Raw genomic sequence first — 24,744 nt, 5'->3', positions numbered from 1 at the left:
GACAGTGGCCATTGTTCCCCCTACGACTGCGCAAATAATTGACATGTCAATTATTTGCGACCGCTAATGCAGGAACAAAGGCCATTGTTCACGCTCTGTTCTGATGGCTGCACATTGCATGGACCGCAACAGTTAATTGGATTGCAGACACACCCAAATGTGCCCGCAATCCAAATAAAATAATTTTCCTGCGGCTGATATGACAGTATCATCGGCAGGAACATGTCAAACAACGGGCGTTGTTAATACGGTGTATGAACATAGCCTATGGATGATCTCCATAGGATTGAATCCTTCGTACAATACCTTAATTCTACCAGTTGGGGGATACAATTTACTGGTCACTATAGTGTAGTGAGTTTTGAATTCCTGGATCTTATTGTGAGTCAGTCGAAGAAAAAGCTTCTTACCACCACCTATTTTATATGTGAATAGTATCTTGAGCATAATTGTGACCACTACCGTAAGTGGATACAGAACATCCCCTACAGGCAGTTTAAACAAGTAAGGAAAAATTGTACAAAGTTAGACGGTGAAAAACAGTCTGGGGTCCTCCAGGAGCACTTCAGACAATAAAAATATTTTTAAAAAAATTGTAATGGACGCATATGAAAAGGCAAAATCACTAACTCAGGAAGAATGTTTGAAGCCTAGTATTATAAAAGAAACACAGGAAACACATGGAATAATTTTATTAGTATGTACAATGAGCAACATAAAGAGATGAGACAAATTTTAAATAAGCATTGGTCAGCACTGCAGTACAATCTCTTTATAAAGGATCTTATAGCAGAGAAACTCGTTCTTACTTTCCAGAGAGCCCCTACATTAAAAAATATATTGCCCCATGCCAAATAAAACAACATAAAGACCATCTAGAAATTGCATTCTCTCCAGGTTTATTTTGTTGTAACACTAGGAGGTGTCTGTGCTGTCAGCTATCTATTCATGGAGATAATCAGTTTCCCAATTCACACAGGAAGACTTTACTTATTCCTTATATTCATCACCGCTCCATAGCAATCCACCCCACCCATCTGAAAACCCTTCACAGACCATGTACCAGCCTCCTCGCACCAACCACAGCCTCATGACAACCCACCCACACTAGCCATGTCCCAACCCACCACAGCTACCTGACAGCCAACCACAGCCTACTTGCACTCAACACAGCCACACAGCAACCAACCTCAACCTCCTCACACCCACACCAGCCACCCGACAATCTACCACATAGAAGTGGTAATCTAGTACCTTGCAGAAAGGTGTAATGAGGTTTAACCAGTCCAGTGACAGCATAATTACGCTATGTTCACACTACGTAAAACAACGGCCATAGTCGTCGCCGCAAAACTACGGCCGTTGTTTTGAGGTTTATAAACTTGACTGCAATATATACGAACTACGGTCGTACAATGCACACTACGTATCAACCAACGACCGTTGTTTATACGGCCCCGTGAAAAATGAACATGTCAATTATTTCCGGCCTGTAATGCTCCAACAACGGCCGTGGATTTCAATGCAGCCGCAAACGTAAAGCTTATATCTACCGAATTAAACTTGATTTTAATGTAAAAAATGTTCTGAGTGGTTAGTTAGTAAAGGCCCTTTTCCACAGGCTGACTATTGGCAAGGAGCATTGCTAGAACCTCAGCAGTATCACCTGCAAGAACGTGCAAGCCGACGGCAGTGTATGCAAAGGATGGTTTTATACGTTGTCTGAACACAGTCATAGATAGACACTATGGGGGAGATTTATCAAACATGGTGTAAAGTGAAACTGGCTCAGTTGCCCCTAGCAACCAATCAGATTCCACCTTTCATTTTCCAAAGTGTCTGTGAGCAATGAAAAGTGGAATTTGATTGGTTGCTAGGGGCAACTGAGCCAGTTTCACTTTACACCATGTTTGATAAATCTCACCCTATGTTTACTGAGCAAAACAGAAGCAGATCTATCCGGTGGTGGGCAGATACTACAAGACAGGGTTGGGTACCCGGCAGTTGGTTCTGAGGTGCAATGCATGCTGGGAGATGTAGTTTCATGGCCGGGTGTCATGATGTAAAACTGGGATAGTTTGTAAAGGTTTGAATCTGGGGCTAGGAGTAGCGTAGACAATTGGGAGGGAGATTGTGGCTTCTTGTGCATTTTATTTTTTAATGGATTTGCTGGAGTTCTACTTTAACTCAAAATTATCTTTATATCATTTTTTATAACCTCTCAAAATGGATGTTAAAAATGAGTACAGTAAGAGCAAAAAAAAAAAAGCTAGCAAAATGACATGTTGGCAGCAATTGTTAGTAACAAGATGGTTAGTAACTTATATTAATTTACTTTTTCCCTTTTTATAACTCAACAAGTAATGTCAAGTTTTTCCAGAGTTCAGACATGAATCACATTGATGCCTCTGGTTGCTTGTTTTTTTATTTTTTTCTTAAGATATGTTTTTCACTGGATGATGATTACCGTAAAGTCACAGAGAGCTGGTATGGTCGTGGTACATAACTGCCACTGTTAGGAATAGGGGAAACATCAATGTCTTCAGGGTCCATATCACATTTGAGGTCAAATGTCTGTAGAAGGTAGGTAAGGAACAAAAATATTTCCATACGTGCTAGTCCCTCACCAAGACAAACACGCTTTCCTATAAATAAAAAGCACATACGTTATTTTTTTTTACAAAGAATATAGTTTTTTTTAATCCCACTCCCCCATAAACTTGCATGGTGGCATGCAATGACCTGATAGCTCTATATGGTGTCTCTAAAAGAAATCTTTACTTTTCAGGTATAATATTTGTATAATATAGCACCTGATGTAACATGCCATGATTTTGTATACATTGGTATGAACAGTATAGGCTCATAAATTTCTGTATAGTTCCATACAGCTCAGAACCAGTTTGGAGCCATAATATAGTCTTGTTCATATTGTTTAAGAGATTCTACGTTGATCATTACCTATTGAGAATGGAATAAACGCTTCAATTTTCTTTAGTTTGCCTTGCTCATCTAAGAAATGTGCTGGATCAAATATATTTGGATCCTTAAAAAATCTTGGATCCTTTAAAACTGAGGTTATCATGGGAAACACAGTCACACCCTATGGAATAAAAACATACAAAGTAACAAATAAACATCAACATTTTACCATTGCGTATCCTGTGACCAGATTCAGCAGTTGGAACTGAAATGTGGCCTTAAAACTAGAAAGATTAAGGCTATGTTCACTCGCTGTACAAACAACAGCCATTCTGCAGTGAGTGGCCGTTATCAGGATCATTAATTCTGGCCGCAGGTAACATTAAACAATGGCCGGCTTTTGTTTGTACAGCATGTGAACATAGTCTTATGGTGGACCTGCAGACAATGCTATAACACTAAACAGCAGTTAAAGCAACTCTGTACCCAAAATCTGCTCCCCCCCCCCAAAAAAAAAACAACAAAAAAAAACACTTGCACCATATAGCTGTCATATAGCTGCTTTTAATTCAAGATCTGTCCTGGGGTCCGTTCAGCAGGTGATGCAATTATTGTCCTAAAAAACAACTTTTAAACTTGCAAGCCTGTGTCAAATTGGCGTGGCCTTGAGCGTCTGTGCCCTAGTACCGCCTCTCTGTTCCTCCTCCCCACCCTCCTCATCATTAGGAACACCCCTGGGCAGGATTGCTTCTATTCACCACTTGTCCAGGGGCATTCCTAATGATGAAGAAGGTGGGGAGGAGGGATGAAGAGGCGGCGCAGGCCTAGGGCACACACACTTTAGGCCACGCCAGTTTGACACAAGGCTGCAAGATTAACTCCTAGGCGACCCTGGACATACCCATACGTCCAGGGCCGCCTCTATGTGTTCAGAGGGGGGCCGCGCGGCGGCCGCGCTCAGAACCACCGCGGTCCCAGGTACCGCTCGTAGCGCGGGACCGTGGCTATTAGCGGGCATGGTCCGATCGCCGTGCCCGCTAATACAGTAATCGGATGCAGCTGTCAAAGTTGACAGCTGCATCCGATTACTTGATGCAGCCCGTTCCCTGGTGTCTAGTGGGGAGGATCGCTCCTCCAGGACGTCGTCCCGGAGGAGCGATCCACACATCTTAGCCCATCCGGGGTCAGCGCCGTAATGGCGCTGATCCTGGCTCAGCACTCCATTGCTTCCGGCTGCAGCAGCCGGAAGCAATCGATGTGCCTATCTCATCGATCTATGCTGCATATCTATGCAGCATAGATCTGTATGAGAGATCAGTGCACTTATACTAGAAGTCCCCCAGGGGGGCTTCTAGTATAAGTGTAAAAGTACAAATAAAAGTGTTGTTATTAATAAAAAGCCCCCTCCCCTAATAAAAGTTTGAATCACCCCCCCTTTTCCCATGTTATAACGAAAAATAAATAAACATGTTTGTTATTGCCGCATGTGTAATCGCCCAAACTATTAATTAATCACATTCCCGATCTCGCACGGTTAACGGCGTAAGTGCAAAAAAATCCCAAAGTGCAAAATTGCGCATTTTTGGTCGCATCAAATCCAGAAAAATTGTAATAAAAACTGATCAAAAAGTCGCATATGCGCAATCAAGGTACCGATAGAAAGAACACTTCATGCCGCAAAAAATGACACCTGACACAGCCCCATAGACCAAAGGATAAAGCGCTATAAGCCTGGGAATGGAGCGATTTTTAAGAACATATCTTTGTTAACAATGGTTTGAATTTTTTACAGGCCATCAGATACAATGAAAGTTATACATGTTATATATCGTTGTAATTATAACGACTTGAGGAACATATATAACAAGTCAGTTTTACCCCAGGGCAAACGGCGTAAAAACGAAAAAAAAAACAAATAAAAGAAATGCGTTGGTTTTTTTTTTTTATTTCACCACACATTGAATTTTTTTCTGGTTTTGCATTGTACTTTATGAAAAAATTCAGCCTGTCATTGCAAAGTACAATTAGTGGCGCAAAAAATAAGGGCTCATGTGCGTTTCTAGGTGAAAAAATGCAAGTGCTATGGCCTTTTAAGCACAAGGAGGAAAAAACGAAAACGCAAAAATTGAAATTGGCCCGGTCCTCTAAGGTTAAAAGTTGTACTTTTGGACAATAACTGCCGAACGGACCCCAGAACAGATCTTGGATTAAAACCAGCTATCCAACGGTACCAGCGGCTTTGGGGGGGGCAGATTGTGGGTACAGAGTCGCTTTAACTTTGCAAACTAAAGATGATGGTATCCTTTAATTTATAGTCATCAGGATTTGTGTTTTTCTAATCCTGTTCAAGGTTCCAATGGTTCCAGACAGGGCCGCTTTAACCAGAGGGCACATGGTGCACGTGCACCGGGCCCACTGGTTAAAGGGGCCCCCCGAGCAGGCTGGCCGTTGCTATGTGCGACCAGTGCGGTCGCACAGGGCTCCGGCCACCAGCCTGTCAGGGGGGAGCGCCATGGATGGGTAATCTACTTACCCCTCCATGGCGCCCCCTGCAGGGCCCCCCGTCCGCCGCTGCGCCCGCCCGTCCGCTGCTGCTGCGGCTGCGGCGGCCGCGCTTCAGCATCAGCGGTACTGACAGAGAGAGAGCTATTGGCTCCCTCCCTGTCAGTCACTCTTGTGGCCGCACTTCCTGCAGTCACAAGAGGCAGCACTCTCCCTCTAGCGCCCGACGTCACTGGAGCGTCGGCGCGAGGGTAAGGGGAGTGCAGCCTCTTGTGACCGCAGGAAGTGCGGCCACAGGAGGGAAGAGAAGAGGAACGCGTGGACCCAGGTGAGTAACAGTGATTTTTTTTTTTCAATGTTATATGGGAGGGGGAGCGCATATGCTATTGGGGAGCACAGCGGGCTATATACTATGCGGGAGCACAGGGGAGCTATATACTATGGGGGAGCACAGGGGAGCTATATACTATGGGGGAGCACAGCGGGCTATATACTACTAGGGAGCACAGGGGAGCTATATACTATGGGGGAGCACAGGGGGCTATATACTATGGGGGAGCACAGGGGGCTATATACTATGGGGGAGCACAGGGGAGCTATATACTATGGGGGAGCACAGGGGAGCTATATACTATTGGGGAGCACAGGGGAGCTATATACTATGGGGGAGCACAGCGGGCTATATACTACTAGGGAGCACAGGGGGCTATATACTATGGGGGAGCACAGGGGGCTATATACTATGGGGGAGCACAGGGGGCTATATACTATGGGGGAGCACAGGGGAGCTATATACTATGGGGGAGCACAGGGGAGCCATATACTACTGGGGAGCAGAGGGGGCTATATACTATTGGGGAGCACAGGGGGCTATATACTATGGGGGAGCACAGGGGAGCTATATACTATTGTGGAGCACAGGGGGCTATATACTATGGGGGAGCACAGGGGGCTATATACTACTGGGAAGCACAGGGGGCTATATACTATGGGGGAGCACAGGGGAGCTATATACTATGGGGGAGCACAGGGGAGCTATATACTATGGGGGAGCACAGGGGAGCTATATACTATGGGGGAGCACAGGGGGCTATATACTATGGGGGAGCACAGGGGGCTATATACTATGGGGGAGCACAGAGGAGCTATATACTATGGGGGAGCACAGGGGAGCTATATACTATTGGGGAGCACAGGGGGCTATATACTATGGGGGAGCACAGGGGAGCTATATACTATGGGGGAGCACAGGGGAGCTATATACTATGGGGGAGCACAGGGGAGCTATATACTATGGGGGAGCACAGGGGGCTATATACTACTGGGAAGCACAGGGGGCTATATACTATTGGGGAGCACAGGGGAGCTATATACTATGGGGGAGCACAGGGGAGCTATATACTACTGGGGAGCACAGGGGGGCTATATACTACTGGGGAGCACAGGGGGCTATATACTATGGGGGAGAGCACAAGGGGGCTATATACTATTGGGGAGAGCACAGGGGGGCTATATACTATTGGGGGGAGAGCACAGGGGGCTATATACTATTGGGGGGAGAGCACAGGGGGGCTATATACTATTGTGGGAGAGCACAGGGGGGCTATATACTATTGTGGGAGAGCATAGGGGGGTTTATACTATTGGAGAGCACAGGGGGGCTATATACTATTGTGGGAGAGCACAGGGGGCTATATATTATTGTGGGAGAGCACAGGGGGGCTATATACTACTGGGGAGAGTGCACAGGGGGGCTATATACTAATGGGGAAGCGCACAGGAAGGCTGTATATAACTGGAGGAGCACATGAGGGTTTGTATACTACAGGGACACCTTAAAACTATGGAGGCACAGAGGGGTGTAACTATGTAGGGGTACAGAGGGGTGTAACTACTGTATAGGGGTACAAGGGACCTAACTACTGTATGTGTTGGTGCCTAAAATATTTGTCTGGCAGATTCTGGAGAGAAGATTCACAGCCAGGAGAAGACTTCAAGGTGGCCCAGGCTGGATGGAGAGAAAAAGAAAAGGTGACAGACTCTGATCGGAGAAGACGCCCCCGGTGAGTCACTGGATGTAACTGCACTCTGTTATAGGGTTGTAGTGTTAGGGGTCATGATGTGGCGGTATTATGTAATGGTATCATTGGTGATATCTTTCTGTTTTGTTTAGTGCAGTTTTTATGTAATATGTAATCACTGTATGGTGGAAATAGTGTTTTAAGGTAACCACTGTATGTATTGGGGCTCTTGATACAGTGTGGGGGCAAATTCAGTACATTATACAATGTGCCGAAAGGGAAGGGGGGGGGGTCCACTCTTGAGGGCTGTGCACTGGGCCCACCAATGTATTAAAACGGCCCTGGTTCCAGAGGCCACATTATTGCAGTCTTGGGCAATAAAGACTGTAATTTAATAATACAGTCGAATAAAGACTGTCATTTAATTGTACAAAACATGTAAATTACTGTTAGGAAGACAACTACATCTGTGGGCCATGCATCTCCTTTCTTCTATATCCTTGCAAATTATATTTTTATTAAAGAAAGAATTTTTTTAACAACTTGTATAAAGTAATTATTAGTGGCTTATAAAAGTTTAAATGTAACAAGTCGTGTTATAAACATAAAATATAAGATAGAGGAAAGAAAGGGGGATAAATAGGTTAAGTAAGGGAGGGTATGTGCAGTTGTTTCCACAAGTTTAAAAAACAATTATAGGGTGCCTTCACACCTACCGTATCGCAGTAGAAAATCCGCTGCGGATCCGCAGCAAATCCGCAGCAGATTTAACTAAATGAATGAACACAGCATTAAATACGCACTGTCAAATCCGCTGCGGATCCGCAGCAGATTTGTAATATAGTTGAGAACAGAAATATAAAAGCAAAATCACCAAGATTGGCTCCAAATCTGATTAATATAAGAACGCAAAATATCAGATCAAGTCAGTAAAGTCAACGAATAAAGTATAATATGCAATCTAATTGTGTATAAAATATTATCCGTATAATTGCTAGTCATCTAAATACAAAAAAATTACCATTTTTTATTATGTGGAAGTCATCCTGGGGCACCAATGCAGGTTTAAAACAGCTGCACACAGGAAAATGTTTTAAAAAAAAAAAAAAGAAAAAGAAAGGGAAAGGATTAAACACAAAAGGTTAAAAGGGAGAAAAAGAAACAAAAAAAAAAAGCGTACAAGGTACGCCAAGGGGACTAAGTGTGACAAAATCACTAAGTCTTGACTAGTCAAGACATACTATTGGGTACATGGGTTGGCGCGCAGTAGGAATCTCAGATTGATAGTATAGATTTGGCTTACCATATTATATATAAAAACTATTCTTACAGGAGGGAGTATTTCTATGGAACCCTGGAGAATCAAATGTATAACTGAATATTTATCAAAAAGATAGAGGGATAGAAGGTGTTAGGAGTTACGATTACAACAATTGTTTCGGCAAATAAACCATCTTAATTATTTTGCTAAGTCTAAATAGACACACAATATAAACAGAATTATTTGCAGCCAGTAATGGGCGAATACTGTTCGATCGAATAGAAATTCGATCGAATAGTAAGGTATGCGATCTATAGAATATTATCAAATAGTTCTCAGAATATTCGCTAAATATTCCATACTATTCAAATAATATTCGAATATTCAGGAGATATTCGTACGCATATCGAATATTCGAATATTTCACTATTTGTTCACTAACTACAGCAAAAGCAAATGTTCGAATAAAATAGACAGAATATGAATAAGTACAGTCTCAAAGCAAAACATTCAACTATTTCCGCTTATCGTGTCAACAGTCTCAAGTAAAGTTCCAGATCTTTTAAGATGAACGCTCCAATACTGTAACACCTCGAATCTTGCTTGAAGTAGAGCTAGAACAATCTTGTGGAGCATATATAGGTGAAAGTAGCACCATATTCCTATGTAGATCACACCAATCTTGTAGATGAATGTCCTGTAGATCCAATGTGGTCAGAAATTCAGGCAAATCCTTAGGATCCTTTAAAATGACTGTACCTCCCGAATACTTCACAGATAAAGCACAAGGGAAACCCCATTTATACTCAAGATTTCACTCCTGCAGTTTCCGTGTCAAAGGTCTAAGCGTGGCTCTCTGTCTCAATGTTAGGACAGAGAGGTCATTGTATAATTGGATTTTACTACCGTTAAAGAGTCACTGTCGTATTTTTTTTTTTTTTTTTTTTTGCAGAAATCAATAGTCCAGGCGATTTTAAGAAACTTTGTAATTGGGTTTATTAGCCAAATCTGCCATTATCTGCATGTAAAAAGCCTTTTCCCAGGTCCCCCCCCTCCTTCCTCTTTTTCATCCACTCCAAAAAATCTGAAAATTGTGACTTGTTGCAGGAGTCGTACCCTGTCTGTTCTAGGGAGAGGGGAGGGGGGAGGAGTAAGGAGGGAGTTAGCCGGCAGCAGAAAGCAGATAACAGAGGATTACAGGCAAGGAGCTGGGTGACAGCTGTAATCTGAGCTCAGACAGGTCACTGGTGATGGTCAGAAGAGATAACGGGTGAGGGATTTGTAGATTAACTCTTTGTTGTCCTGTTTTGGTCTTTTCTTTAGCTCTCTCCATAGGAGAACAATGAAGACAGGGGGGAGAGCTTCAAACTGCTTTTTCATGATAAAAATGCATTTTTCGGATAATAAACCCAATTACAAAGTTTCTTAAAATCGCCTGGACTATTGATTTCTGCAAAAAAAAATTCACGACAGTGACACTTTAACCCCTTCAAGACCAAGCCTATTTGCACCTAAAAGACCAGGCTCATTTTTCAAAATCTGACCTGTCTCACTTTATGCGCTTATAGCTCAGTGATGCTTTAAAGCAGGGGTCTCAAACTCGCGGCCCTCCAGCTGTTGCAAAACTACAATTCCCACCATGCCAGGACATCCAAAGCGAAGCTTTGGCTGTCCAGGCATGATGGGAATTGTAGTTTTGCAACAGCTGGAGGGCCGCAAGTTTGAGACCCCTGCTTTAAAGTATGCTAGCGATTCTGAGATAGTTTTTTCGTCACATATGGCACTTTATATTAGTGGCAAAATTTGGTCACTACTTTGTGTGTTTTTTGTGAAAAACATCAAAATATCATGAAAAATTGAAAAAATTAGCATTTTATGAACTTTGAAATTCTCTGCTTCTTAAAAAAAGAAAGTTGTATTACATAAATTAGTTACTAAGTCACATTACTAATATGTCCTCTTTATTCTGGCTTCATTTCATAAACATATTTTACTTTTTTAGGGTGTTACGGGGGTTAGAAATGTATCAGCAAATTATCACATTTTCGTGAAAGTTTCCAAAACTGATTTTTTTAGGGACCAGTTCTTATTTTAAGTTGATTTAGGAGGTTTGTATACTGGAAACCCCCATAAGTAACCCCATTTTGGAAACTAGACACCTTAAAGAATTAATCTAGGGGTATAATGAGCATTTTAACCCTACAAGGGCTGGAGGAAAGTATTCACCATTAGGCCGTAAAAAAAATGAAAAATTAAAATTTTCCAATAATATATACATTTAGATTAAAGTTTCTCATTTTCAAAAGGAACATGAGAGAAAAAGCACCCCAAAATTTGTAACACATGTTCTCTTGAGTACTACGGTACCCCATATGTGGGCGTAAACCACTGCATGGGCACACAGCGGGGCTCAGAAGGTAAGGAGCGCCAATTAGCTTTTCCATTGCAGATTTTGCTGAAGAAGTTTCCGAGCGCCAGGTGCATTTGCAGTGCCCCTGTAGTGTCAGCAGAAAAAAAAAACCCCATAAGTCACCCCATTTTGGAAAGTACACCCCTCAAAGAATTCATCTTGGGGTAGGATGAGCAATTTGACCCCACAGGTGTTAGAGGAAAGTATTCAAAATTAGACAGTAAAAATGAAAAACTCAAATTTTTTCCAATAATATGTTCCTTTAGTTTTAAATTTTTCAATTTTACGAGGAACAAGAGAAAAAAAAGTACCCCAAAATTTGTAACGCAGGTTCTCATGAGTACAACGGTACCCCATATGTGGGCATAAACCACTGTATGGGCACACAGCAGGGCTCAGAAGGGAAGAAGCGCCAATTAGCATTTTCTCTGCAGATTTTTCTGAAGAAGTTTCTGAGCACCAGGTGCGTTTGCAGAGCCCCTGTAATGTCTACAGAATAGAATCCCCTAAAAGTCACCCCATTTCGGAAAGTACACCCCTCAAAGAATTCATCTTGGGGTAGGATGAGCATTTTGGCCCCACAGGTATTAGAGGAAAGTATTCAAGATTGGCCAGTAAAAATGAAAAACTTGAATTTTTCCAATAATATGTTCGTTTAGTTTGAAATTTCTCAATTTCACGAGGAACAAGACAAAAAACGTACCCCAAAATTTGTAACGCAGGTTCTCCTGAGTAAAAAGGTACCTCATATGTCGGTATAAACCACTGTATGGGCACACATCAGGGCTCAGAAGGGAAGGAGCGCCAATTAGCTTTTTCAATGCAGATTTTGCTGAAGAAGTTTCTGAGCGCCAGGTGGGTTTGCAGTGCCCCTGTAGTGCCAGCGGAGTAAAATCTCGCCATAAGTCACCCCATTTTGGAAAGTGCACCCCTCAAAGAATTCATCTTGGTGTGTGGTGAGCATTTTGACCCCACAGGTATTAGAGGAAAGTATTCAAAAGTAGACAGTAAAAATGAAAAACTCGAATTTTTCCAATAATATGTTCCTTTAGTTTGAAATTTCTCAATTTCACGAGAAACAGGAGAGAAAATTCACCCCAAAATCTGTAACGCAGGGTCTCCTGAGTAGAACGGTACCCCATATGTGGGCATAAACCACTGTATGGGCACACAGCAGGGCTCAGAAGGGAAGAAGCGCCAATTAGCATTTTCTCTGCAGATTTTTCTGAAGAAGTTTCTGAGCACCAGGTGCGTTTGCAGAGCCCCTGTAATGTCTACAGAATAGAATCCCCCAAAAAGTCACCCCATTTCGGAAAGTACACCCCTCAAAGAATTCATCTTGGGGTAGGATGAGCATTTTGGCCCCACAGGTATTAGAGGAAAGTATTCAAAATTGGCCAGTAAAAATGAAAAACTTGAATTTTTCAAATAATATGTTGGTTTAGTTTGAAATTTCTAAATTTCACAAGGAACAGGAGAAAAAATGTACCCCAAAATCTGTAACGCAGGTTCTCCTGAGTACAACGGTACCCCATATGTGGGCATAAACCACTGTATGGGCACACAGCAGGGCTCAGAAGGGAAGGAGCGCCAATTTGCTGGAGCAAAACCGCAGCTAGTAACAGTTATTAGAATAGCGCAGTTACTAAAATACAATAAAAAAAAATTAGATTACAGGTAATGTGGGGTGGTTATGGGCAGTCTGAGGTGGTTACGGGCACTGTGAGGTGGTTACGGGCACTGTGAGGTGGTTACGGGCAGTCTGGGGTGGTTACGGGCAGTCTGGGGTGGTTACGGGTAGTCTGGGGTGGTTACGGGTAATCTGGGGTGGTTACGGATAATCTGGGGTAGATACGGTCAACATGGGGTGGTCACAGGCAACCTGCTGTGGTTACGGCAACCTGGGGTGGTTACAGGCAACCTGATGTGGTTAGAGGCAACCTGGGGTGGTTAGAGGCAACCTGGGGTGGTTATGGGCAACGTGGGGTGAATACGGACAACCTGCTGTGGTTACAGACAATCTGGTATGGTTACAGGCAACCTGCTGTGGTTACGGACAATCTGGGGTGGTTGCGGACAATCTGGGGTGGTTACGGACAATCTGGGGTGGTTACGGGCAATCTGGGGTGGTTACGGGCAACCTGGGGTGGTTACGGGCAACCTGGGGTGGTTACGGGCAACCTGGGGTGGTTACAGACAATCTAGGGTGGTTACAGGCAACCTGCTGTGGTTACGGGCAACGTGGGGTGGTTACGGACAATCTGGGGTGGTTACGGACAATCTGGGGTGGTTACGGACAATCTGGGGTGGTTACAGGCAACCTGCTGTGGTTACGGATAAACTGAAGTGCTAATAGGTAATCTGAGGTGGGTACCTGTAATCTGGCGTGGTTACGGGCAATCTGGAGGGGGTCACTGGCAATTTGGGGTGGTTAGAGGCAAGGTGCAGTGTTCAGAGGCAAGGTGCGGTGGTCAGATACAAGGTGCGGTGGTCATAGGCGACGTGCGGTGGTCATAGGCGACGTGCGGTGGTCAGAGGCAAGGTGCGGTGGTCATAGGCGGCGTGCGGTGGTCATAGGCGACGTGCGGTGGTCAGAGGCAAGGTGCGGTGGTCATAGGCGGCGTGCGGTGGTCATAGGCGACGTGCGGTGGTCAGAGGCAAGGTGCGGTGGTCAGAGGCGACGTGCGGTGGTTGCGTGCAATCTGGGGGGTTACATGTAATCTGGCATGATTACGGGCAATCTGGGGTGGTTATGCCCAACCTGCGGTGGTTACGGGCAACCTGGAGGGGTTACAGACAATCTAGAATTGTTACGGATAGAGTGAAGTGCTTATAGCTAATCTGGGGTGGTTACAGGCAATCTGGGGTGATTACGGACAATCTGGAGGGGGTCACTGGCAACGTGTGGTGGTTACGGGCAACGTGCGGTGGTTACGGGCAATGTGCGGTGGTTATGGGCAACGTGCGGTGGTTACGGGTAATCTGGGGGGTTACGTGCAATCTGACGTGATTACGGACAACCTGGGGTGGTTATGGGCAACGTGCGGTGGTTACGGGCAAAGTGCGGTGGTTACGGGCAACCTGCGGTGGTTACAGGTAATCTGGGGGGGGTTAGGGGTAATTTGGGAGTAAACTGCAATTATTACTATAATAAAAAGTGTGTGTTTTATTTTTTTGTATGTTTGTCACTTTTTGTACTTTATACATTCATTTTCACTGTATTACTATGATTACTGTGGTATTTTCTATCACAGTAATCATAGTTCAGTGACAGAGACCAAATTGGTCTCTGTCACTTAAAATTTTCAGAGCTTGGCTGGTTGTGGAGCGCATGCGCACTTCATAACCAGCCAGGACACGGAAGAGGAAGGAGCTCCAGGAGCAGGTGAGTATATGGGGAAGGGGGGGGGGGTGACTGGGGGACGGGGGTGACAGGGGGGGTGGGGGGGGCGACTTGGGGGGTGGGGGGACATCACTTTTTATCCCCTGTCACCAATCATTCATGGTGACAGGGGATAAAAATTGCCGGCGGCACATGGCACAAGCGATCAGCGGTATATAGTATATACCGCTGATCGCTTGTACCGGGACCCCACAGGGGGGGTCCCGATGACTGCCCCATGCTCTCCGCTACCTTCGGTGGCGGAGAGCATGGGGCTTTCATTCATTTTTCTTTTTTGATCACTGTGAACAGACACGGTGGGGGGAGATGAAATACAGCGGCGGCACCGGCCCATTAGTGACCGCCGTTTTGGCGGTCACTAAGGGGTTAATGGGGGTCAGCTGCGGAATCGCAGCTGATCCTCATTATCTCCGGTGCTGTACACAGATGAGAGCGGGATCGCTGTCCCTGCAGCGATCCCGTTCTCATCACAAAGCCCCCTCAAGTCAGGAACGTATATGTACATTCCTACTGCACGGGGCATGTGCAATAGTAACGTATACATACAGATGGCTGACGTGAAGGGGTTAAAACAAAGGTCTTTCAGGTTCCTGGCTTTTTTCATAATTTCTTCCTTTAAAGTGTGATAACGGAAGCAGCATATTACATCTCTGGGTTTATTGATGTCTCCCTTTTTTGGCTTTAAGGATCTATATGCAGAATCCAGTTTAATCTGGGAGTCTTGAGGTTTATTCAGAATTTTGTTAACATAGAGGTTAGCTTTCCATGTAGATCTTTAGATTTTACATCCTCTGATAAGCCTCATATTCTAATATTCCTTCTTCTTTTGTAGTTCTCAAAGTTATCTAGCTTTATGGTTAGCATTTTCTGCGAGATGTGTAAAGCTTGATTAGCATGAGTGAGGTCTTTAATTTGTGCTTCTTGTTTGGATAGAGACTTTTCCATGATTTCTAACTTTTGTTCCAGTGAATTTACCTTACTTTGCAGACAAGATAAATCTTTTTGCCAATGAGATTTCAGATCTAAGGCAAGGTTCTTAAGATCCTGTTTCGTAGGGATTATATATAGAAGCGCATGTATTTCTGGATGACCTTGCAGTGCTTCCATGGCATTTTTGTATGTCTTGTGTTTGCCCAGATCTATTTAATAACGAATAGTAGGGAGGTGATGTAGATTCATCAGAAGAGCCTATAGAATGATAGTAAGATGTATTCTTCAAATTACGCTTACTGGGTGTCAACAGGGTCTTTTTTTTTTGTTTAGCAATCGTTCATTACTATCATAGTCAGAATTAACAAGTGTAGTCGATCCATCTGAGTCACTTAAAGACTGTTCCTGTCTTTTATGCTGTATAAATTTGTCATTTGTATGTAATGATTGCTCCCAATCCTCGATATCATTAAATACGTTATTTAGCACAGAGACTTGTTTTTCTAGATGGCTGGTGTTGGATGTCAGCATGTTACTATTCTTATTATTCACATATCTATATTGTTCAATGGCAGCTCCTGCCGCCGTTCCTCTCTCCTGTCCCAGGGCCACTGTATCTTCTCTGTCAACTTTCATATCTGCCAGGGCTGCCCCATCTGTCTCCCTTATGATCCCAGAATTTAGATACCCCTGCTGGTCTCCCTGGTTGCTCAGGGGGGATCAGGATCGCCCCATGTCACCACTTACATGCTAGGATCCTTCCGTTGGTCCCTTGGTTGAGGTCGGGAACCTCCCGCCTGTCTCACAGATGGCTGTAGAATCCAAGATGGCCGCCTCAACACCAGGAGCTAGGCCGCGGCAAGTCCCCATCTCTGCATCACCTCTCCTCTGCTGTGACATCGCTGTAGAATCACTCAGCACACTCCCGGAACCTTCCCCCTTCTTGTTCCTTCTCCTCCGCCTCTTCGAGCCTGGCATCTCGCTCAGAATCCCCCTTAGCTCAAGCCAAACACGGAGCTCTTCAGAAACACGTCCTTCTCCTCGGCGCGCCAAGCCACACCCCCTTCTTCTATATCCTATGGGGTTGATAAAAGTGGGATAGGTGGAGGCTGAAAATGTTACATAGCTACTGACCTTTGGTATATGGTATCCTCTGAGAACTGTGTCCCGGTTGGTGGCTCGAGGTACTCCTAATGGTGTAATATCTGTAAATCTTTGGATCTCATGGATAACTGCATCAGTAAATGGCATTTTTACCCGATCCTCAATTGAAGGGCATCGTGACTTTCCAATGATATGGTCAATCTCTTCCTGCATTTTCTCTGTGAAGTTTTAAACAGCACGCATATGTTTTAAAAAAAATATGATGCTGACAATTAAAAGATGTACATCTCTGAAGACACTGTATATTCCCAGCTGAGATGACTTGTTTGGCATTGGTGGATGATTCATCAGATCAGTAGGCTAATGATCTGAAGCATCAGAGTCCACCAATAAGAAAGGCATTATCTATGTCAAGAAATATTGGGAGATATTACTATTAATGATTTAAGGGGAACCAATCAGCACAATTGTGCTGATTTGATTACTAGCTGCACAATATAGATCTACTGTGCAGGTCCCTGAGGCAACAAACCACATCTGCAGCAGTAACTTTACATCAGGGAAAAAGGTGTTTAATTCCGGTGTGCAAGGCTGGCAGAGGAGCGGCAGCTAGCCATCTGGGTGGCAAGCTAGTCACGGCACTCTGCCCGTCAGCGTGCTCTGCGGGGATACCTAACAGGCAGAGAGGCCATTAAAGGGTCTCTCTGCCTGTCAATCATGCTGAGGCAGGCAGAGAGCCGTAACTAGTCACAGACGGCTCCCCACCCAAACAACAACTTGCCTTCTCTCTCTTGGAATAAAACCGCTTTTATCCCAATGTAAAGCTACTGCCACAGATGTGGCTGGTATGCTTGGAGATTTGCACAGTGGATGTATACTTAAAGGGGTTATCCAGCGCTACAAAAACATGGCCACTTTCCCCCTACTGTTGTCTCCAGTTTGGGTGGGCTTTTGAAACTCAGTTCCATTGAAGTAAATAAAGCTATTGCAAATCACACCTGCACTAGAGACAACAGTACTGGGAAAAGTGGCCATGTTTTTGTAGCGCTGGATAACCCCTTTAAGCAGCTGGGAACCATTTCAGCACAATTGTCTTGTGGCTTCAGTGCAACTGTAAATGATAAAAACTGTAGAAAAGATGATTATGCGGCACTCATCATATCTTAGTGCATATTCTTTTATTATTTCATAGTAACAAAACAACCTAAAGTGCTGTACAGGTTACATGGCAGGTGCAGGTGTGTTCCACTAGAGCAACAGCCCTTTTGCGGTAATACGCATAAACAGGCTTAGTGGTACGAATCAGTGGATGTTTGGAGCAGTGCCCTTCTATTTTTGCAATTGTAAATGAGGAGTGGCTAGATATAACTTTGACTCTGATTAAAATATCCTAAATCATAATGTAGCGCCCCCTTATTTTCCTTTTTTTTTCTTTTTTCAATAAATATTTTGCTTCATTTTAGATTCAGGAAACAAATCAACAACAAATAAAATAACACAAACATACTAATAGCCTAACAGCTTTCCCATATATTGATGCTTTTATTCACAAAGGCTGATAAAATGTGAGCTTTTAAAGGGGAACTTCAGGTAGAGGTTAAAAAAATGAAACTTCTGCAGAAGCATAAAGCATTAATTACCTGTCTATCCCAGTTTTGAAACTACCAAAAATCTATTTGTTTGGGGGGTTTTGTTCTGTATTGTGTTGAGCAGTTCCCAGAATGGAATGCTTTCCCTCAGCTGATTATCACAGTCCCCACCCATCACAATCAGTAAAATTGTAAAACACACATTGTGAGACAGAGGCATGGGATATTTGTCTCCTAAGGGGGGAGAGCAGAAGGAGCAGGATACAACGTGAATTGGCACAGAGGCCATTTTTCTTCACTTCCTGGATTTTTATCAGCTACCAGTGTGGCAAAACTGTACACATACGGTAATACATTGTATAGACACATCTATAAAACTTTTAATAGAAAACAAGTTTTTCTTATCCGGAGTTCCCCTTTAAAGGCAATATGATGCACTAGTCACTCACTTGCAATGTTTGGATACTTTAGCAGGATGATGATCGCGTATCTCAGTGAGGTGCTGGTGGTTTCTGTTGCAGCCAAAAACATTTGGATCAGATTGACTACTAGATTTTCATAGTTATATTCTGTTGTGGGATTGTCTTTTTGCTGGGATGGAAATATAAAGATTTATCATTTGTTTAATACTGAGCATAATTGCTGTGTGACACACTGAGAACTAGCTATGAGCTGGTGTAGATTAACAGTTCAACTTACAATTCCTTATGAAAATAGTGGTACATTTGTCAAGATGTGGGAGGACCCATTTCTCCTGCTAAGCCCTGCCCACATTTTTAAAGTGGCAAATAAATTACAATAGTCACATATTTATATACAAATATTTGCATGAAAGGCTTAGTAAGGTGTGTGTCAGAATGAATGTTATTCAACCGCATGGCCAGTATATCTATACATTTGCATTTTCTACACAAAAAAAGTCGAAGCCAGAACTCTCTGCTCTGTACAGTATCACTGCTTTATGAGAATGAACTGAATGAAATGAAATGATTTCCATATATCTGTGGTATGCATTCTGTTTAGCTAAACATAATGCCCAAACACCAAGTGAACCTAGTCCTATTGGTCACATTGCGCGGAAATTACAGCATTTCTGCATATTCACACCAGATTGTGCAGATTTTGGTGTGGATTTGTTACCACTGAGGATTTGGAAACAGAATATTGTGTTAAAAAGTACAGTATTTGAAATCCTGTCAAACTGTGAATTTTGCTGCAGATCTGCTGCATTGCTGCAGCAAAATCTGCTTTAAGTATGGATTTCCTATTGCTTCTCTATTGAAATCAATCAAGAAAGTCCACAACAAATCTGCATAGCAGGTCAGCTTCCTTGCAGATGTTTTCTCAATGGAAAATGTGCAGGGAATCCGGCCACTGTGAGGTAACTAGAGATGATAGAAACTACAGTAAGTGCAGTTTCAGGAAACACAAAATGCTCAGCATTTAAATCCAGGGGGCTGGAGAAGATGGATGCAGTCCTGCACTTGCTATGTGTGGCTGTACCCTTAAAGGGGTATTCCCCCCAAGACCTAAAAAAATATGCTCCCAAACCTAGCTGGTCTTACTCACCAAGTCCCCCTGAGAAGTTTGAGCCATCTATCATCTTTCTAGCTGCTTCCGTTCCATAGTTACACGTTTTTTAAAAAGCAGAACTGAATCCAACATGGCGCCAGCCAGGAAACTACATCTTCCATCATGCAATGCTTATGCCTGATTGGTCCATCATGTAGCAGAGTTGAGTGAGTTGCATACAGAATGGATTGTATGACAGAGCAGAGTGATTGTGTGACATAGCAGAGCGGAGTGTGTGACATAGCAGAGCGGAGTGTGTGACATAGCAGAGTGTTTGTGTGACATAGTAGAGCAGAGTGTGTGACATAGCAGAGCGGAGTGTTTGACATAGCAGAGCGGAGTGTGTGACATAGCAGAGTGGTTGTGTGACATAGCAAAGCGGAGTGTGTGACATAGCAAAGCGGAGTGTGTGACATAGCAGAGTGATTGTGTGACATAGCAGAGTGGTAGTGTGACATAGCAGAGCGGAGTGTGTGACATAGCAGAGTGATTGTGTGACAAAGCAGAGTGATTGTGTGACATAGCAGAGAGGAGTATGTGACATAGCAGAGTGAGTGTGTGACATAGCAGAGTGATTGTGTGACATAGCAGAGCGGAGTGTGTGACATAGCAGAGTGATTGTGTGTGTGTGACATAGCAGAGCAGAGTGTGTAAAATAGCAGAGTGATTGTGTGACATAGCAGAGTGGAGCTATGGGGGGCAGCAGGTCAGCCGCCAGCCCAAGTGTTACCTAAACTAAACATACTGGCGAGTGTGCAGCTGTTGACACCGTACACCTTTCCAGGGGGATGGAGTTGCGGCAGGGGGGTGTTTGCAGGTTGCGACCGGTAAGTTCCAGGGGGTGGGGGTGGTCGCGGCCGGTGAGTTACGGGGGGGAAGGGGGGGTCTTGCTGCCGGTGGGTTCTGGGGAAGGGGGAAGCCGAAGCTCTGTGCCGCTCTGCCACTCTGCCAAGGTACACATCGCCCAGGAAGTTGGAGTGCCGTGGGTGAGTTCTGGGGGGGGGGGGGCACGTCACTGTCGCGGGTGAGTCCAGGAGGGGGGGGATGCCGCAGGTGTGTCCCGTACACCTCCAGCACATGGGCATAGTCTCCCGGGGGGTTAGGGCAATGTCAGGGGCCACAGGTGAGCTCAGGATGGGGGGCACACAGGTGACCTGGGGGGAGTTGTGAGACAGTGATCAGCAGCAGCTGTCAGTGTTCTCCCTCACTTCAATGGGCAGGGATAGAAGCGCTAACCCAGCCCATTGAAGAGATGGGGGACACGTGATGCCGACACGGAGGGTGGGGGCCAGGAGCAGGGAGTGGTGTCGGGTTGGACTGAGATTTGATGATTTTATGTGTTTGCTGAGAGTGAATGCATCTAGATAAAAGCAAAACTGTGCAGAATCCATAATAAATTGATATTGGAAAGATGGAAAGCTATGGGTGGGCAACGTATTAATGCAAAAAAATTGGAGGGGGAATACTCCTTTAAGCTTTGTCCCCACATAGTATTTCAGTGCTTATTTGGCGGACATCATTTACACAAATGAGTGCTAGAAAATAGCACCATTATTTTCAATAGAAATAAGTATCACAGTTTACACTATTTTTTCCACGTAATTCATATACTATGGAATTCCAAGTATATCACTCAGGAAAACAAACACTGCAGACTTTATGCATCTATGCCAGCTAGTTCAATATGTGACAGAAATCCTAGTCTACCATCTGAATTGTTGTTACATATTGAACAGTGTGCTTTTCCCTTTTATAACCATAGAGTTACTTGCTTTTTTCCCATTGCTTTCCCCATAGCATATCATCTGAATAAATTATATTGGTTTAAAAAAAGCCACAAAAAATACAGAGCTATTCCAGAATTCCAGAGGCCGTGCATGACACAAGCAAACTACCTGGCCAACCTCATCTGTCAATAAAATCAGCCAAACTTACCTGATTCATTTTTATGAGAAAACAATCAATATAATCTCTTGGAAAATTCTCATCCAGGGTTTCCTCATGTGCCTTCACTTTCTCCATAGCATGCTTTCTCAATTTCTCAAAATTTTTGAAAAGTTTGTCTTGTGGGCCAGGAAAATGCTTCAGTAAGTTTGGAGCTAAATCAATTATCTATGAAAAACAAATTTACCAATCATACATATACACATACATATACATATACAGTCATTATAGGCATACATTTATAAGATATGAACAATTTTTTTTAACAAAAACATGAATGATCAAGCTGCCATAGCCCAAAAGTCACCAGGGTGGATTTCAGGTTGCGGTTAGGGATGGTCCGAACCTGCCGAGGTTCGGGTTCGTGCGAACCCGGACTCTCGGCAATGATTCCCGCTGTCTTCCACCTCCGTGGAGAGGGTGGATAAAGCGGGAGGACCGCCTGGAAAACTGGCTGTGGCTGTATCCCAGTTTTCCAGGCGGTCCTCCCGCTGTATCCACCCTCTCCACAGAGGTTTAAGACAGCGGGAATCATAGCCGAGAGTATGGGTTCGTACGAACCCGAACCTCGACAGGTTTGGACCATCCCTAGTTGTGGTCATACAAAGCATCAACCCCATTTATTTTTCCTAGCTTTAATTTTGGTAGAGTGTGGTTTGGGCCACTTATATTTCTAGCAAAAGTGTGCTCCTGGATAAACTATTCAGCATACCAGAATTACAGAATCAACAAAGTAAAACTCCAAGCTTAAAGGAGAAGTCCAGCAAAATTTTTTATTAAAGAATTGTATTGCTCCCAAAAGCTATACAAATCACCAATATACACTTATTACAGGAAATGCTTATAAAGTCCTTTATAAGTGACTGCTGGAGAGGATGATGGCACAGGGATGCTCAGTGTCCCTCCAGTACCGTGTCCCTCAGTGTCCCCCTGCTGTCATCCTCTCCAGCAGCCACAGCCCGCACAGCTCTGGGAGTCGTGACATCACCATTTTATCCAGGAAGTGAAGCCTTGATGCAGTAGTAAGTGCAGGGCAAAAACACTTAATGTGCATTTCCCGTAATAACTGTATATTGGTAATTTGTATAACTTTTGGGCAGCAATACAATACTTTAATTAAAATTTTCGCCTGTCTTCTCCTTTAAACATCCTATGTTTTCCATAACGCTGGAAATTTTTGCTGCTGATTGCACACAATTGCATAGCAAGGAATTAAATGCTCTGTTAAAATCTGCAGTTTGCGTAACAGTGACATAATGCTCTAGTTTTCATAATTCACAACACACCCCAAATGCACTGTGGAATTTTTCCACTTTTGTTTTGTTTGTTGTGGTGCAGATTCTGCAACAACAAAAAATCAGCTACAAATTATGTGTGACTTGTTCTTTCTATTGCTATGTCTCTGTGTTTCACGTTGGGCATGTTTTATAACAGTAGTGTAAATTTCTATTAGTGTCTACTGGGATTTATGTGTCACATATATACCCTGTTTCCCCAAAAATAAGACAGTGTTTTATATAAATTTTTGCTTCCAAAGATGCGCCATGTCTTCTACTCAGGGGATGCCTTATTTTTCCATGAAGAATTCACATTTTTTGTTGAACGAAAAGATATGAACATTTATTATATACTGTATAGTAGTTGTCATCACAAACCAGCATAACCAGACAAAACCAACCACCTTCCCCCTTAACGACCCCCCCCCCCCCCAGTCTTACTTTCGGGGAATGCCTTATTTTCAGAGGATGTCTTATTTTCTGAGAAACAGGGTAGGTGTCAGAGCCTTCTGTGCAATTAAATTAAATATACCTTTCCAAATGAGATTTCCCTAAAGGGGGAAATAGAAGCTCATCATGGTTACTGCAGATGCCTAGACAAGCTGTCATACAGTTATAATAGAAGAGATGACAAGTCAGCCTCCCTGATCTCATAGTACTGTCCTCCCAGGAGGCAGTGATGATAATAGCTCTAAAGGTAAAGTTTGTTGCGGATTTCATGCTGCAAGTTTCGTACAGAAATCCGCTGCAATACTGAGTACTGTTATGGCCTATGACTCCGCATTCTCGCAGCAGATTTTCATTCCACTGCAAGAGTGTAGTTACTGCTTATTCAACAAATTATCTGCCGGGTATTAAAAAGATCATGCTTACCTGCCTATACTCCCGTCTGCTTCTCTGGCTTCTGAGTCACCGGTGGCCACTGAGCCAATCAATGAGATGTCCCGCCACAGCATATTGCACATGACAAAGCATTGTACACAGGGTCCCTGAAATTTTATACACACCTGTAAAGTCTCTTATACATGGTTTTGCCCATGAAATGTACTAACCTGAGCCCATGGTGAGGTGACAAGTTCGAAAATCTCCTTCATTAGAGCTAGCATGTCTAAAAAATCCTTATCGTCATAATCATAACGATCATCAAAGACAATGGAGCAGATAACATTGGACACAGCCAAGCTTAATAAGAAAGTGGGGTCAAAGAAAGTTCCTATGAAAATATAAAAATGTGTTAAATGTAATACTCCTATGTAAGTGTGACAAAAAAAAAAATTATATAGCAGTTATACAAGGTTAAACTAAAACTAAAAAAAATTGAAAGAATTTGTAATACCGCTTTTCTTCTGGAACTCTGCTCCTAAACATCGTGCTTCCTCTTGTACACGTTCCTCTAAACTTCTCTTTCCCATTCCAAAATTTCTTAAAGTACTTAAGGTGAACCTTCTCATTTGTTTCCATCTCTCTCCATTAGTGAAGAGCACCCCTGTGTTATAAAAATTTTTTTTTTTACTCATTTGCAAGTTACCATTTTGTGGAATGACAATCTTATAGTAGAATATAAGCTTACCATGACCTTTGAAAACCATCTCTGGAATTGCAAGGCCTGGTCGGTCACTAAACACATCACCTTGTTCCAGGTAAGCTTCTCTCACTATATCATAACCATTTAAGATAAGCACCTTCTTAGGCCCTAAGTATGCCATAGACACTGGACCATACTTCGTTCCAAACTAGGAAAAATAGAACTGTTAGTTAGAATAATTTAATACGCATGAGTTCATAGTATAATATTGTAACATACAATAA

General features: G+C 43.4%; 1 protein-coding gene across 5 annotated transcripts in view; it reads right to left on the bottom strand.

The window, feature by feature from the left end:
* Positions 1–1,907: 1,907 nt before the first annotated feature.
* LOC138783595 (cytochrome P450 2C28-like) overlaps positions 1,908–24,744 on the bottom strand; it is a 28,378-nt gene continuing 5,541 nt past the window's right edge. The window contains exons 2-9 of one of the 5 annotated variants that reach the window (XM_069958457.1): positions 24,506–24,668; positions 24,272–24,421; positions 23,988–24,148; positions 21,650–21,826; positions 18,592–18,733; positions 16,584–16,771; positions 2,962–3,103; positions 1,908–2,645 (exon numbers count right to left, since the gene is read on the bottom strand). In XM_069958457.1, the coding sequence (XP_069814558.1) occupies positions 2,464–2,645; positions 2,962–3,103; positions 16,584–16,771; positions 18,592–18,733; positions 21,650–21,826; positions 23,988–24,148; positions 24,272–24,421; positions 24,506–24,668 (1,305 nt within the window). In that variant the 3' untranslated portion in view covers positions 1,908–2,463. Of the gene's footprint in view, positions 2,646–2,961; positions 3,104–8,466; positions 8,520–15,129; positions 15,708–16,196; positions 16,772–18,591; positions 18,734–21,649; positions 21,827–23,987; positions 24,149–24,271; positions 24,422–24,505; positions 24,669–24,744 lie in introns of those variants that run through there. The other 4 variants (XM_069958458.1, XR_011361718.1, XM_069958455.1 and 1 more) reach the window with 4 other exon arrangements.

The sequence above is a fragment of the Dendropsophus ebraccatus genome, chromosome 2 (genome assembly GCF_027789765.1).
Source record: "Dendropsophus ebraccatus isolate aDenEbr1 chromosome 2, aDenEbr1.pat, whole genome shotgun sequence".
Taxonomy (NCBI): domain Eukaryota; kingdom Metazoa; phylum Chordata; class Amphibia; order Anura; family Hylidae; genus Dendropsophus; species Dendropsophus ebraccatus.
The sequence above is the reverse complement of the archived record's forward strand: the minus strand, read 5'-3'. Positions and strand labels throughout refer to the sequence as shown.